Genomic DNA, 13028 nt, shown 5'->3' with positions numbered 1-13028 from the left:
TGGGTTGTCTTAGTCTACAAAGTTAATAGTGGAATTGCATGTGTGTTTCTTGAGTATTCAGGCCTATCTGCTATTGGAAAAAAGCCCAGTTAAAAGTTTCTGTAGCTATAATTTCTTGGACTTACATAGTATTGATGGGAGTCTTACTCCCTGTCTGTGTCTTTTTGTCTGTGTGAGACACTCAAGACCAGCTGCTGCCACTTTGGAGCTTGTATAAATCCCATACCTTGCAACCAATTCTGTTCTCTGTCACAGTAAAAAGCAGAAACTAAATCAAGATATGATAGATTCAGCCACTAACAGCAGAACTTGTTTCTCTCTGTAGGCTTATGATAACTTAAGTTTAAGTGATCACTTACTGAGGGCGGTACTGAATCTTCTGCGAAGGGAGGTATCCGAGCACGGGCGCCACTTGCAGCAGTATTTCAATCTGTTTGTGATGTATGCCAATCTAGGTAAGCAAACTGCTTTTACTGACAACACTGTAATAAAATGGGGCTTTATTGATGATCCAGTTACAGAGATAACAGCAGGAGGATCCAGTTTTCCATCCTTAGGCAGATTGTTATAGTTATGTGTCATATAAATGCTCCCTGGCATCCGTGTTCCTCCTCCTTGGAGTTTGGGGCTTCAGTCTCCCTGTCATCCATGGAACATAAACATGAGAAGCTTGGGGCTGTAAAACAGTATCCTGCTGAGAGAGGATGGGGGTGAAACTTTATAAAATACTTGACTGTTGCTGTTTATCAGCTCATGCAGGAAGTAGACAATTTGAAAGGAATTTAATTTCCCATCTCCAAAATTAATCTAGACAATTGTGTTAATTTAATTACAACTGTAATGCCTGTTGCTTTCATATACTTTGCCTACCAAAGCATTCTCTGTCTAGCAGGTTTCTGTCATGACACCAGAGTAGAATTAGTGTCATGGCAGAGAGGAGAGATGCAATTCTTCTGCTCCATCTTCTCTTTTCTTCTTCACTAGCTTTTCATAGTCAGTGCAGTTCAGGCCTGTGAGTGCTCTCCTACTCCAAGGCCAGATAGGAAAATAGAATTTTATTTGTGAGTCTGATCATTATCACAATCTACCCTGTAGAGATAAACCTGGAGATACCAACACAGTAAACAGTTGTCCTTGTCTCACTACTGTTACCTGAAGGCTTCTGTATGAGTGTAGAGTCCATTCAGCAAAAACCACAATAACATAATTTCTGCATTTTGTGGAAAAGATTAAACTGTCTGACATTTTGAGAAATCAAATAGTAGATTGTTCACATCAGAGCAAGTGAGAGGTCAGTTCTACAGAGGATGCAACTACAAAACTGTCTAGCATAATCAGAAAAAATGCCATTATAAAACCACTTACACTCCTCCTTATCAGAAAAATGGAAGGTAAAGCCCAGTTGTATTTTAGAATAAGACAGACTTTGAAATGTATGAAAAATCATTACTTTTAAGCAAAATAAGCAACAGAATGCAAGAAGGGATGTAGTGAATTTCCTGGTGAGTACTTGTGTGGTACATGCACGGTATTCTTGCAGTACAATCAGATGTAAGTTTGGATTTTTTGGTTTGGGGTTTTGGAGGTTTTCTTATTTATTTTGTCGCTTAATTTACATTTATTACATCGTGTGGCACAGTTAAAAATGTCTTAAGTTTGTGATTGATGTATCTAGGACATGATAGAAAAATAAGAAAACACACTGTGGGGGTTGTTTTTCCTATCCTGGGCCTCACAATAAAAGGATTAATTTATTGTCCAAAAGACTTCTCTGAGGCTTTGCTATTAACACAGATGCTACTTGTGCTTAGCTTAAGTGCTAATGAGCACTGTGAAGAAATGGTAGTAATTTACAACTCTCCTTCAATGTGATTTTTCACCTGTATATAATTTTCTTCTGCATCTTGATTGATTTGATTTTTTCCCCAGAAGGTATAAATGAGGGTTTAATAGAACCCAAGAACTAAAAAGTTACAAGTCATGTAAACTCCTACTATTTTTCTTTTAAAAAATTCTAAAAATATTTTCAGTGCCAGAAACAAATTTTTTTTTCCATTCCCTGCCCCATAAAGGTGTAGCAGAGAAGACACAACTTCTGAAACTAAATGTTCCTGCAACCTTCATGCTTGTGGCTCTGGATGAAGGTCCAGGCCCTCCAATTAAGTACCAGTATGCTGAGCTGGGGAAGCTGTACACCGTGGTGTCCCAGCTGATCCGCTGCTGCAACGTCTCCTCGAGGATGCAGTCTTCTATCAATGGTACAGTGAATCCCCAGTTTGCTTTAGATCCAGTAAATGCCTTTTTGTGCATGTTTAGCTATTATTTATAAAGTGGATCAGCTGGAAAAATGTTTTCCTTTTTTGTTTAGCATCTCCTTTCGTTGAAAGAAACAAATCTGTTTGTTGTAAGCAAAACTGATTTGTTACACTAAAAAGACCAAAACAGAAATCTGTTCTGTATAAAATACAGATATTTTATACTGCTTGGCTTATTCCTTAAAAATATAGGGAAATAATTTGTAAAGTAGGAGGCTGTTCATTAAAAATAGTAATGCTTTTAGAATTGTTTAAGCCCATTGTTGACTTAAACTGTTCTAAAAGAATTACTATTTTGTTTCTATTACTAAAGAGTTGTCCAGAAGATGTTTTTATCCTGAAAAACAGATGACAGAAATAATCTGTACAGGAAAAGCACCACAGCAGATTTTGAGATAACTGATAGTGCTTAGCACTGAAGAGATGTTGCATTGTTTTGGCTCTTGAATATGATTTGATGTTCACACTCAAACAGCAAACAGCAGCCAGCGCTTCAATTTATGAAGGATAAAGAATCACTTAGAAATTGATTAACCACAGTGTAAATCATTAACATTTCCAATAGCTGAATAGAGTGCAGTTATTTTTGAGGAATGGTGACAGGATATTGGGCCATGTGGACTTTATAGCCTGTATCTGTACACGTTCTGCTAAGCATATTTTAGAAAACCTAATTAGAAATCTGTAGAGAAGCTATTTAATGGGAAACTCATTACAGCTTGATGTGTCAGGCTATAAAGTCAATAGGCTAGACTGTGCTGTAGTGAGATTAATGAACTGAAAATTTTATTGTGCTGTAATAAGCTTCAGAATCATGTGGCAATTTTGGTTGGAATTTTTTCCAGTGCATTACTTGAAGCTTAAACTGAAAAGGTAATCTACCTTTGAAAAACAGTTGTATATTCAATATATTAATATTATTGTACTAAAAAAGATTATTTTTATAAACTTTACTTTGACTATTAATTATTATTACTATTTGTGTAATAAAGTTATTTTTTCTTCAGCTTATGAAGCTAGAAAAGTTCTCCCTAGTCTTCTGGGCATCTTCAAGCAATAACTCAAAACACTGCTAAATTTAGAAACATCAGGAGCAAATCAACAGTCTTTCACTACACAAAATGAAGCTGACTAAATAAGATACATTAATTACAAAAGCATATTTATTCTCTACACTCCAGAGATTCAAATGGGACTGTTCTAACATAGATACTCCCCTGAACACTTTTGCATTGTCTTGTGAAGTAGACAGATATTATGTCCTTAAAATATGGCTTGGGCTGTGTTACACAAGCAGTGAAGTAGATAAATGCAGGAGATAAGAGGATTTCTCTGAGAAATCTCAGCGAATTCTCCTCTGGCATGTGAATATGTCTCTAGCTGTTCTGCTTTGATTGTCACTGCATATTCTTATCAGAGAGGGAGAAGTAGCTCTCTCAGGCAGCAAGTGTCAAGCTTCACAAACATAAAAATTAGTTATTTCTTACTATATTTTTTCAAAGAAAGTCAGCTGTTAAAGGGGGGGCTTGTGGGTTTTTTTTTCCATCTGTGTTTTTTGATGAGTTACACCAGTTTGTATTTTGGAGTGTCTGCACTGAAGGTACTTCAGCACCTTTTAATCTGTAATAACTGTTTATTCCAGGTAATCCCCCACTTGCCAACCCTTATGGTGATCCTAATTTATCTCAACCTATAATGGCACTTCAGCAGAACGTAGCAGACATTCTGTTTGTGAGAACTAGTTATGTAAAGAAAATTATTGAAGACTGCAGCAACTCTGAAGAGACCATCAAATTGCTTCGTTTCTGCTGTTGGGAGAATCCTCAGTTCTCTTCCACAGTCCTCAGTGAACTACTTTGGCAGGTAAAAATAAAAAGCTAGGAGAAAGATGGGAATAAAAAGATGAATGATTCTGCATTTATATGTGAGCATGTTGTACTAAATATTGAAGGGGTGCTTGATAAATAAATTTCCTCAAGATGGCATCCTCTGTCAGTATTTACAGTCTTAGGTCTGTACATCACATTGGAGCACTGTGGGAAGTGCTCTGTGAATTTAGGAAGCCGTCAACCTTTAACAAGTCAGGAAGATGTGTTAAGGGTGGAAAGTAGACTGAGGTGGTCTTTGTGTATTTCAAGAGCATCTGCTAAAACTTTCTGTCATTATTCATGAAAGAGACTCATAGATGACATGAAAAGTTGGAATAACTTCCTTAGATCTCCCTTGTATTTATTTCAAGTATGTTTGTTAAGTCAGGATTTTTACAAGTCTGCAGAACTTTTTTGGCTTCAGACTCAGCAAAGAATCTTTGATACTGTCTTACAATTCCATTGTAATTTCTGTAAGGTCAGTTACACTTTTCCACTCCAAATAAAATTCTTTACTTCTGTTAGCCCCTCTTTATATTTGCCCTTTTTCTTTCATTTCTTTCATTTTCAGGGACATTTTTCTATGTCCTTTTGTTTGACACTTGAAAGATTCATAATACAAATCACTTTATTGATATTTTGCTGGCCATATATTTTACATTTTAGGATAACCTGTGAAACCAGGCTTTGTACATACTGCCTAAAAGTAGCAATATCAGTGAAAAGTGCCATTTTAAAATTTTTCTTTTCTAAAGGTATTTTTAAGGTACTTTCTTCAGCATGTCATGCTTGGGACTTCGGATCAACTGTGTCAGAAAATCATAAAGACACATTTTTTCCTTTACAGAACCTACTGTATTTAAAAACAAATAAAATTAAATTGCAAACCACAAAATTCCTGACACAACCAACACTTTCTAGAAAAGAAGTGTTGTATCTAGAAATGCCCTTTGAATTACAGTAAATTTCAAATGAATTGTGTTCTTGTATTTCACTGTGTAAGCTGTCTGCCTCAAGAAATGCTTTCTTGTGTTCTCTGAATTTTGACATTTTAGGTTGCATATTCATACACATACGAGCTTCGACCTTATTTGGATCTGCTTCTGCAAATCCTGTTAATTGAGGACTCTTGGCAAACTCACAGGTCAGTATTTACCTGTACTTTTATAATTCAATATTGTTCTGTACAGGTTGTTTTTCCAGTGGCTCTGTTGCTAATCTTTTCAATATATTTGTTTTAAATAGGTATTAAATCAAAATTCACAGATAAAGCATTTTTTTGTGGTTTTATCTGAAATTTTGAGATAAGTACAATTTTTCATATTCCTTCCTATAGAGAAGTTTGCTATAAAGCCAAGATTTCTCACATACAAGAGAATATGCTGTTTAGATTAAACTCCCTGGTTAAACTTCTCTGTGAACTGCTCTGCTTTCATAGAAATGTCCCTTTGAGGTGGGTCAGCAACAGCCTGGGCTTGCTCAGGAGCACATCAGATGTAGGAGTGGTACCAGGACACACACGAAGTGTGAATGTGGGAGAAAATAATATTTCACATTTGGGTATTCTCCATATGATCACGTTTCAAGAGAATTGTAACTCAGCATATTACATATTAATCCAGTTGAAAACCTAATTTTTGTATGTCTACAGAATAAAGATTTTGAAAGTTATTAAAAATTGTAATTTCTGCAAATGCTATTTCTGAGAACAGTCAGTTTTTCAGAAGTTTAATACAGAAGTAGGTGATACAACACAAATGTCATCAGTGTGCTACCTGTCAGTGTTTTACAATGTCACTGTTTCATAATAAGCAGTTTTAGGTAGTGTGGGATTTACTGAATCATTTCCAGCTCTGTCTCATAGGACATTTGAAATACTTCCAGTGAGAGCACACTTGCTGGGTATGGGAGTGGACTCCTGTCCTTAGCTGTGGAAGCAGACTGCTCATTTAGAATGTTTCCAATTGCCTGGGCTTATTTTAGGAGGGACTTAAAGGAGATGCTGGTCTGGCTTAGCCACACTCCAAAATATAATGACTGAGTTGTGGGGATTTTGTTTATGGGATTTGCTATGCATATATAATGCAGTTAGCTTATATTATCTTCTTGATAAACAAATTATTCATGAACTAAGTCCACAGAATGCTGGAGGATGGGCATGCTTTAATAGATATGAAGTAAAACAATGGATTTTTAGGTTTGAACAGCAGGTGAGAAATCATGGAAATGGTTGTTTGGGATAATGCTGTATTTGGAATAGTGGTGTATGAAGGACGTGGATTGTTGTGGTGTGGCTTTCCTAGAGAAGTACATCACTCCATGTCCCATTGTCAGGAGTAGCACTGCTCCATGGAATTGTGTTAGGCTTCCACAGAGGGTATTAAATGGCCAGCTCCAGTCATCCACTACTCACTGCCACTTCTAGCCATGGCTTGCAGTACTTGTCTCTGCCCTGTACTTGGTTTTGCTGTGATAATCAGAGAGTTTAATGATCTCATCCAGTAAAAAAACTCCAAAACCCAACAAACAACCACAAAACAGTGAAATTGTCCATTGTAAATGGTGTCTTGTAACTGCTGGAAAATGAGTCTGATCTGACCCTGGGCAGTGTGCATCCCTTGGGGCAGCTTGTCCTCTGGTACTGCAAGATCACTGCTGCTGGCCCTTGGCATCAGACCCGCTCTCTTAAATTTCTCTTGATTTGACAGGTTCAAGTGCCAAGTTTGGAATGGTGCAAGTGCCATTAAATTAAATTAACTGAAGTAAAGCTCATCATTGCCTTACAGATGGAGCCTGGGCTGACAGCTGCCAGGGATGTGAGGAAAGAGGGCAGTTGCTTTCCCTGCCATGAGTGTAGCTCTGTGAGACACCAGTGGGTTCTGTGCCCCCTCTGACTCTTTGTCAAAGCCAAAAGTGTGTCAGTTCTCAGTTTTTGCCCAGTTTCAGAGTAGCAATTAATTCCTCTGCCCTGTTGTAGAGCAGAAGGCACAGAACCTGAGCTTAGTTCCAGGGGATGCCCAAGTCCCTTATCCCATGCACAGATATATGTACCACTCATTCCCCTTCAGAGGAGCTGCATGTAAAGGGTGTCTTTGAGAAGCATAGCTGAGTGTAAGTAACCTTTCTGTGAGGATTTAACTGTTCCAATTCTCTGAGGACCTACTGGGTTAACAGGGCTGATTTGTAAATGCAGTAGATACTTTAGTAATAAAATTGAACTGTTAAAGTTTATTACTGTGACTAGAATTAATCATAATTACATTTTTTATATATCTTGTTCAGTTATATTTTTAGCATGTTTGGTAATTTTTAAACTAAGTTATATATATGACATGCCAGGTTAATTTTCTGATTTTTAAAAAACCCTTTTGACTAACACCAGAAGTCAGAACATCAGCTGTCCCTTTTGTAATTATATTGTATATAGAGCCTTAATTCAAATGCTAAAACTCTGTAATACTGAAAGTTTAGTCATTGTTTTGGTTTTTTTTTTTCTAGGATTCACAATGCACTTAAGGGAATCCCAGATGACAGGGATGGACTCTTTGACACCATTCAGCGCTCGAAGAATCATTATCAGAAAAGAGCTTACCAGTGTATAAAGTGCATGGTAGCTCTCTTCAGCAACTGCCCTGTAGCTTACCAGATCCTTCAGGTGATACCTTTTATTCTGTTTCTTGCTGCTTTTTTTCCCATTTCTGTGATTAAAAAAACCCAAAACAAACCCCACCATTATTCCGTTTTTAGCCCCTCAATTAAATTAAAACTTCCAGGGACAATTCTTTTGAACCTTCTGTATGAGAAGGTCATTATAAGGGATTGAAAATAATCTGGTTAAATTCACACTCATTTGCAGCTGTGATGCAGCTGCAAATCTGCAGACTTCATTTCAAATTTGAAGTTTTCTTTGGAGAAAAAAAGATATTTGTGACTCCTTTAAACAGCAGCAGATCGGTTGGTGGTCTCTGACAGCTGATGTATAGGAAAGGAAAAACACTTCTGTTTTGCAAGAACACAGGAAATAATTGTGATTTGTTCATTTTCTGTCTGCAGAGCAATGGAGATTTGAAAAGGAAATGGACCTGGGCAGTGGAATGGCTTGGAGACGAGCTGGAGCGTAGACCATACACTGGCAATCCCCAATACACCTACAATAACTGGTCTCCACCAATCCAGAGCAATGAAACATCAAATGGCTACTTCCTAGAGAGGTCACACAGTGCTAGAATGACTCTTGCAAAGGCCTGTGAACTCTGCCCAGAGGAGGTAAGGAATTAATTTGACTTTCAGTTCAGAAATTGAGTAAAATGCTTCTGTAAATAATTAACCTTAGCAACAGTCTCCACTCATTTAAGAGGCAACACATTTCATGTGTACTTTATAAGTATGGATTTATATTTTTATTTTTCAGTTGTTATTACTGTTTCTGTAGACATTTGTCTCTTAGAGTATTAGCAGTATAAAATTGAAAGTGACCATTTGAAGTAGATTATGAATGGGTCTGTATTTCCAGTAATGTATTGATAGAGGGAATTTTTATTACAATACAAGCTATAGGTGACAGGGTGGCATGGAATTTTTCTCTGAAGGTCTAAAACATGACTCTAGCATTTCTCTGAATGTCTAAAGCATGACTCTAGATTGTCTGAAACAATCATTTGCATAGGATTGGTTGGAGCTAGAATAATTGTAATATGTTTTTAAGGAGTAAATTAAATGGGCTGTTTCAAACTTTAGGAACCAGATGATCCTGATGCCCCAGATGAACATGAGTCTTCTCCCCCTGAAGATGCCCCACTGTATCCTCATTCACCTGGTTCCCAGTATCAACAGGTAAAAGCTCTGAGTTGAACTATTTATTCAGAGTTTCAGGTTTGCTTTTTTAGTTTTAGTATTTATGGTGACTTAAATGATAGGTATTTAGCCAGAAGCATGTTATTGTCAAATACCGTGTTTAGAGGAATAAAGGTACAGCTCCATTTCACCAGGAGCAGTTTCACCATCAGAGCTTCAAGTAGGAATTTTATCAGATCAAGGATTAATCATGCACAGAAAGGGCAGAGAGATTGATGTAATCACAGCCTAGAGCATACTGAATTTAGATTCTGTTGTTTTTCTTGACATTGATAATATTTTGTGAGCTGCTTTCTTGTTTTCAAATATAAGATCAAGTCTCAAGGCCTGAATTTGGATAAGTGGAAGGCTTTTGGAAAAAAAGTGGATCGCTTTGTGGCCATGTAACTCGTGCTATGAACAGAGATCTCAAAATTTTAAGTACATATAAAATCCAAATCTGTTTTTATGTTAAATGGCTGCTTTGTTAATACTTTCCAGTGGAAAGCCAGATCTGGAAGAAATCATAACCAGGGTCTTCTCATAGAATTGACTAAATTATGGGATCCCTCACTAAGTAGCCATATTTTGTTCCAATTCATTTTGTATATTCCAAATCTGCTAATTTAATTTCCTTTCCTGCCCAAATCCATTTTCCCCTCCATCTTGCTTTCCTTACTTGATGTTCTCAGCAGAGCAGTTGGTAAGTCATGCAGATTTCCCCACTCCTTCCTGAGCTCCCGAGTTCAGACACATTCCGTAACCTCACCATTGCCCTTGTCATGTGTTCACTTTCTTGCAAGAGACAGCATTTCTCACTAACACACACCCAATCCTCAAACTCTTGGTTTCTCCACAAACTCTGCAAAACAGTAGATAAATGAGGTGGTTTTGTTTGCCAGATCTGTGTGTGACTTCTTAAATTGGGGCGGAGCATTTGTAAAAAACTGCTGGTCTAGGTTTCATTCAGTTCTGTAACATTGAGGTTTCCCCCTTGAAAATTAAAGTATGCAGCATAAACACAGGGTTGCTTTTTCCATTGTTTTAGGGGAAAAAGTCAAGCTGGTTGAATCTGTTAATAAAATATGTGCACAGTGTAATGTGGCAGCACATAGGCAACCTCTCTTGGTCTCCTTTTTTCCTTTCTTGCTGCTTTTGCTTTGCATGTAATTGTTTGTGATTCAAAAGCTGGGATTACTGTTTCAAGTGATCCTTTTATCTTTACAAGCTGAAAGTTTGTTTCCCTGGTGTGTAAATTGGCCAGGTAAGTGAAAGGTGTGACTCAGAGGAATGAAGCAGCTGGGATGTGTGTTCATACCATGTGGCTACACAAGAAGTTGGTGTGCTTGAGGACACTTCCCAGTGGTCTGAGTGGAGAGGGGGAAAGCAGGGAGTCAGGAGACAGTCCACAGAGTTAAACCCTTTGAAATGTGTGTGCTTTGTTGCAGAATAACCACGTGCATGGACAGCCATATACGGGCCCGGCAGCACACCACATGAACAACCCTCAGCGAACCGGCCAACGAGCACAAGAAAACTTCGAAGGCAGTGAAGAAGTGTCCCCGCCTCAGACAAAAGATTAGTGAAATGCACATAATCAATTAACTTGCTCCATCAAGACTGTGCACCCAGGCCTTACAGTCCAACTTTTCTCTGTGTCTGGCTAATATTTAAAACTAGAAAAACTATTCCTAATCAACATGGAGTGGAGAGTCTATTCACTGTCTTATCTGCAGAAAATTGCTGTCAATATATAACCCGCCTGCAGTGGAAAGTGTATAGTGTTTTGTAATAAATGGCCTGATGCTAATGTGTAAATGGCAAAGGTGTATATAGTATATTAATGTTTGACTGTTAATTCTTGAGCAAGAAACATTTTTTTTTTGTCTTGATGAGACTCACAGATCTACAAAAACAAAAAAATAATTTCTTGATATATCTGCTGCGCTCTGCAACCAGTGTTGCCTGCCTCATGGCAGTTGGATCAACTCCTTTACGAAAAAGCCTATCCATGTCAACCACAAAAATAGTTTCATGTTAATTCTTTGCCACTGGAGTCGATTTTACTATGAGCAACGTAATGGCTGGTAACCTTTTAATTATTTGGTTGATGTGGAAAATTGGTGATGTAACATTGTTTCTAGATCTTTTTTCATTGCCTTTTTCATTCTGGTATTAGGTTAATCACTTTGAAGCTATAGTTATGCTGTAACATTTAGCATGGCTTCACACCAAGTTAGTGTAGCCAATGAGGGGAAAAAAAAACAAAAAACAAGCGTGACAGCAGTTGTCCCAATGTGACAACTGTATTGCTCAGAACTTTTTCTTCTTACACCTAGACTATAAAATGGGGAGGGAAAATGTGACAAACAAGTGGTTTTCAGTTTCACATATGTTCCTCACATCTGATGTTTGACAGTTCTCTCTCTGGGTGGGATAAAGAACACTTAGTTTTCAGTAATAGGAATTTAAAAGATTTAAAACAAATATGCAAAAATTTGCTATGCCAGGATGCCTGGAGCATAATAGACTGTATTTGGTGTGCTTGTTTTGTTTCTTTGGTAGAGCTTATTAGATAAACTTCTAACACTTTCCTTCTACTGCATCCCAGTGAAGTGGAAGTCAACAAAATCACAGAGTACTTGTGAGTGCCACTGCACCAAGTTAACTTGCTGGTTTTCTGCTCGTTCACAGTTCTACTTGAAAGCGAGAATTGTCTTAGCTCTTTATCCATTATACAGAAAATCTTAACATTAGAAGCAGGGTTTAAATATAAAAGAAACTACTGGTTAGTCAAATACAATTCTGAGGTATCTCTATTCCAGAATAAACATTTGTTTAAAGACTTAAAGAAACGCATCAGTAAATACTGTATTTAAATGAAAATTGGTAACTTGAATGTGTGTAATTTTTTTGGAACCTGTCTAAAAACCAAATACCCCTGCAAAACAGATACAGCCCACCCTATACTATTTAAATATTTTGCTGTTTTATTTTATAGAAATTATTTTGCTGAATTCACAAATAGAATTTGATTTAAGAAGAATGTTTTGTCCTGTGGTGTGTGTTGTTTTTTGGGGTTTTGTTTTTTAATGGACTGCACAGAAAGGTGAATTCTGTGCAGTGGCACTATGCTGAATTCTGGAACAACAGTCACATTGAGATTCTGTGCACAAAAAAAAATTGGCCCTCAAGAATAAAATAATCAGGACAATTACACTGTAAAAGTTTCTTAATGTGATTTATCTTGTACTTTTTGTATGTTTTTATATATACATATATATATTTAAGAGCACAAGCTTGATGGTGTTTTTTACAAATGAGTTGATAGAAACAAAGCTGCTTATCAAATTAAAGGTCTGTAGTTTTGAAATGAACAATGGAAAATTCAGTCCAAGTGCATTCTTAGGCATTTAGTGTAACAAGGGAGAGACACAGAAGATTTTTGAATATGCTGTGTAGCGATGATCACTTTTATGCTTCCATGTTTTTCCTAGTGCTCAAGTTAATTCAGATTTTCTTCATAGTTTTTTAGTAATACCATTTTACCTGGATTTAGTACATTTGGATAATGTGTTCCCATTTATGTTTGGGGATGCTTGTTGGAGGTTTTAACTACAAAAATTCTACCCTGAGTTCTCAAGTTGAAATATTTATTTGGACCAGTAATTGTTAAACAGGCTATCTCAGAGGCGATTATTACGTATTTTGTACTATATAGGTAAAATATATAATGTGCTAGTTCAGCCTTGCCAAATGTGTTTGCTTTTAATAGTGCAATGATTGTAGAGACATGTCAAACCTGTGACACTTTAAGGCTGTGGCTTTCTCCAGCCATACCCAGCCCTGCCCCAGAATTGGGAATGGCTGCAGTGGCAGTTGTTTTCCAGGCAGCAAACTGAGGATTTTGTGCATCTCTGTGACATGAAGAAGGGTAAACCCATATTGTTTGCTGAACTGTTGCTTTTTTAACAGGCAGCTCCAGTGTAAGGTGCAATGTTTTCTTCACTCT

The 13028-nt window shown here is 37.1% G+C and overlaps 1 protein-coding gene across 3 annotated transcripts in view; it reads left to right on the top strand.

Moving 5' to 3' along the window:
• USP9X (ubiquitin specific peptidase 9 X-linked) overlaps positions 1–12062 on the top strand; it is a 96498-nt gene extending 84436 nt beyond the window's left edge. For all 3 annotated transcript variants that reach the window (XM_063181881.1, XM_063181889.1, XM_063181874.1), the window contains 8 exons: positions 326–455; positions 2073–2258; positions 3958–4178; positions 5239–5327; positions 7682–7838; positions 8237–8449; positions 8921–9016; positions 10465–12062. In XM_063181881.1, coding sequence (XP_063037951.1) covers positions 326–455; positions 2073–2258; positions 3958–4178; positions 5239–5327; positions 7682–7838; positions 8237–8449; positions 8921–9016; positions 10465–10599 — 1227 coding nt within the window. In that variant the 3' untranslated portion in view covers positions 10600–12062. The remainder of the gene's footprint in view (positions 1–325; positions 456–2072; positions 2259–3957; positions 4179–5238; positions 5328–7681; positions 7839–8236; positions 8450–8920; positions 9017–10464) is intronic.
• Positions 12063–13028: the final 966 nt, after the last annotated feature.

Source organism: Melospiza melodia, chromosome 2 (genome assembly GCF_035770615.1).
Source record: "Melospiza melodia melodia isolate bMelMel2 chromosome 2, bMelMel2.pri, whole genome shotgun sequence".
Lineage (NCBI taxonomy): Eukaryota > Metazoa > Chordata > Aves > Passeriformes > Passerellidae > Melospiza > Melospiza melodia.
This window is presented reverse-complemented; position numbering and strand designations above follow the sequence as displayed.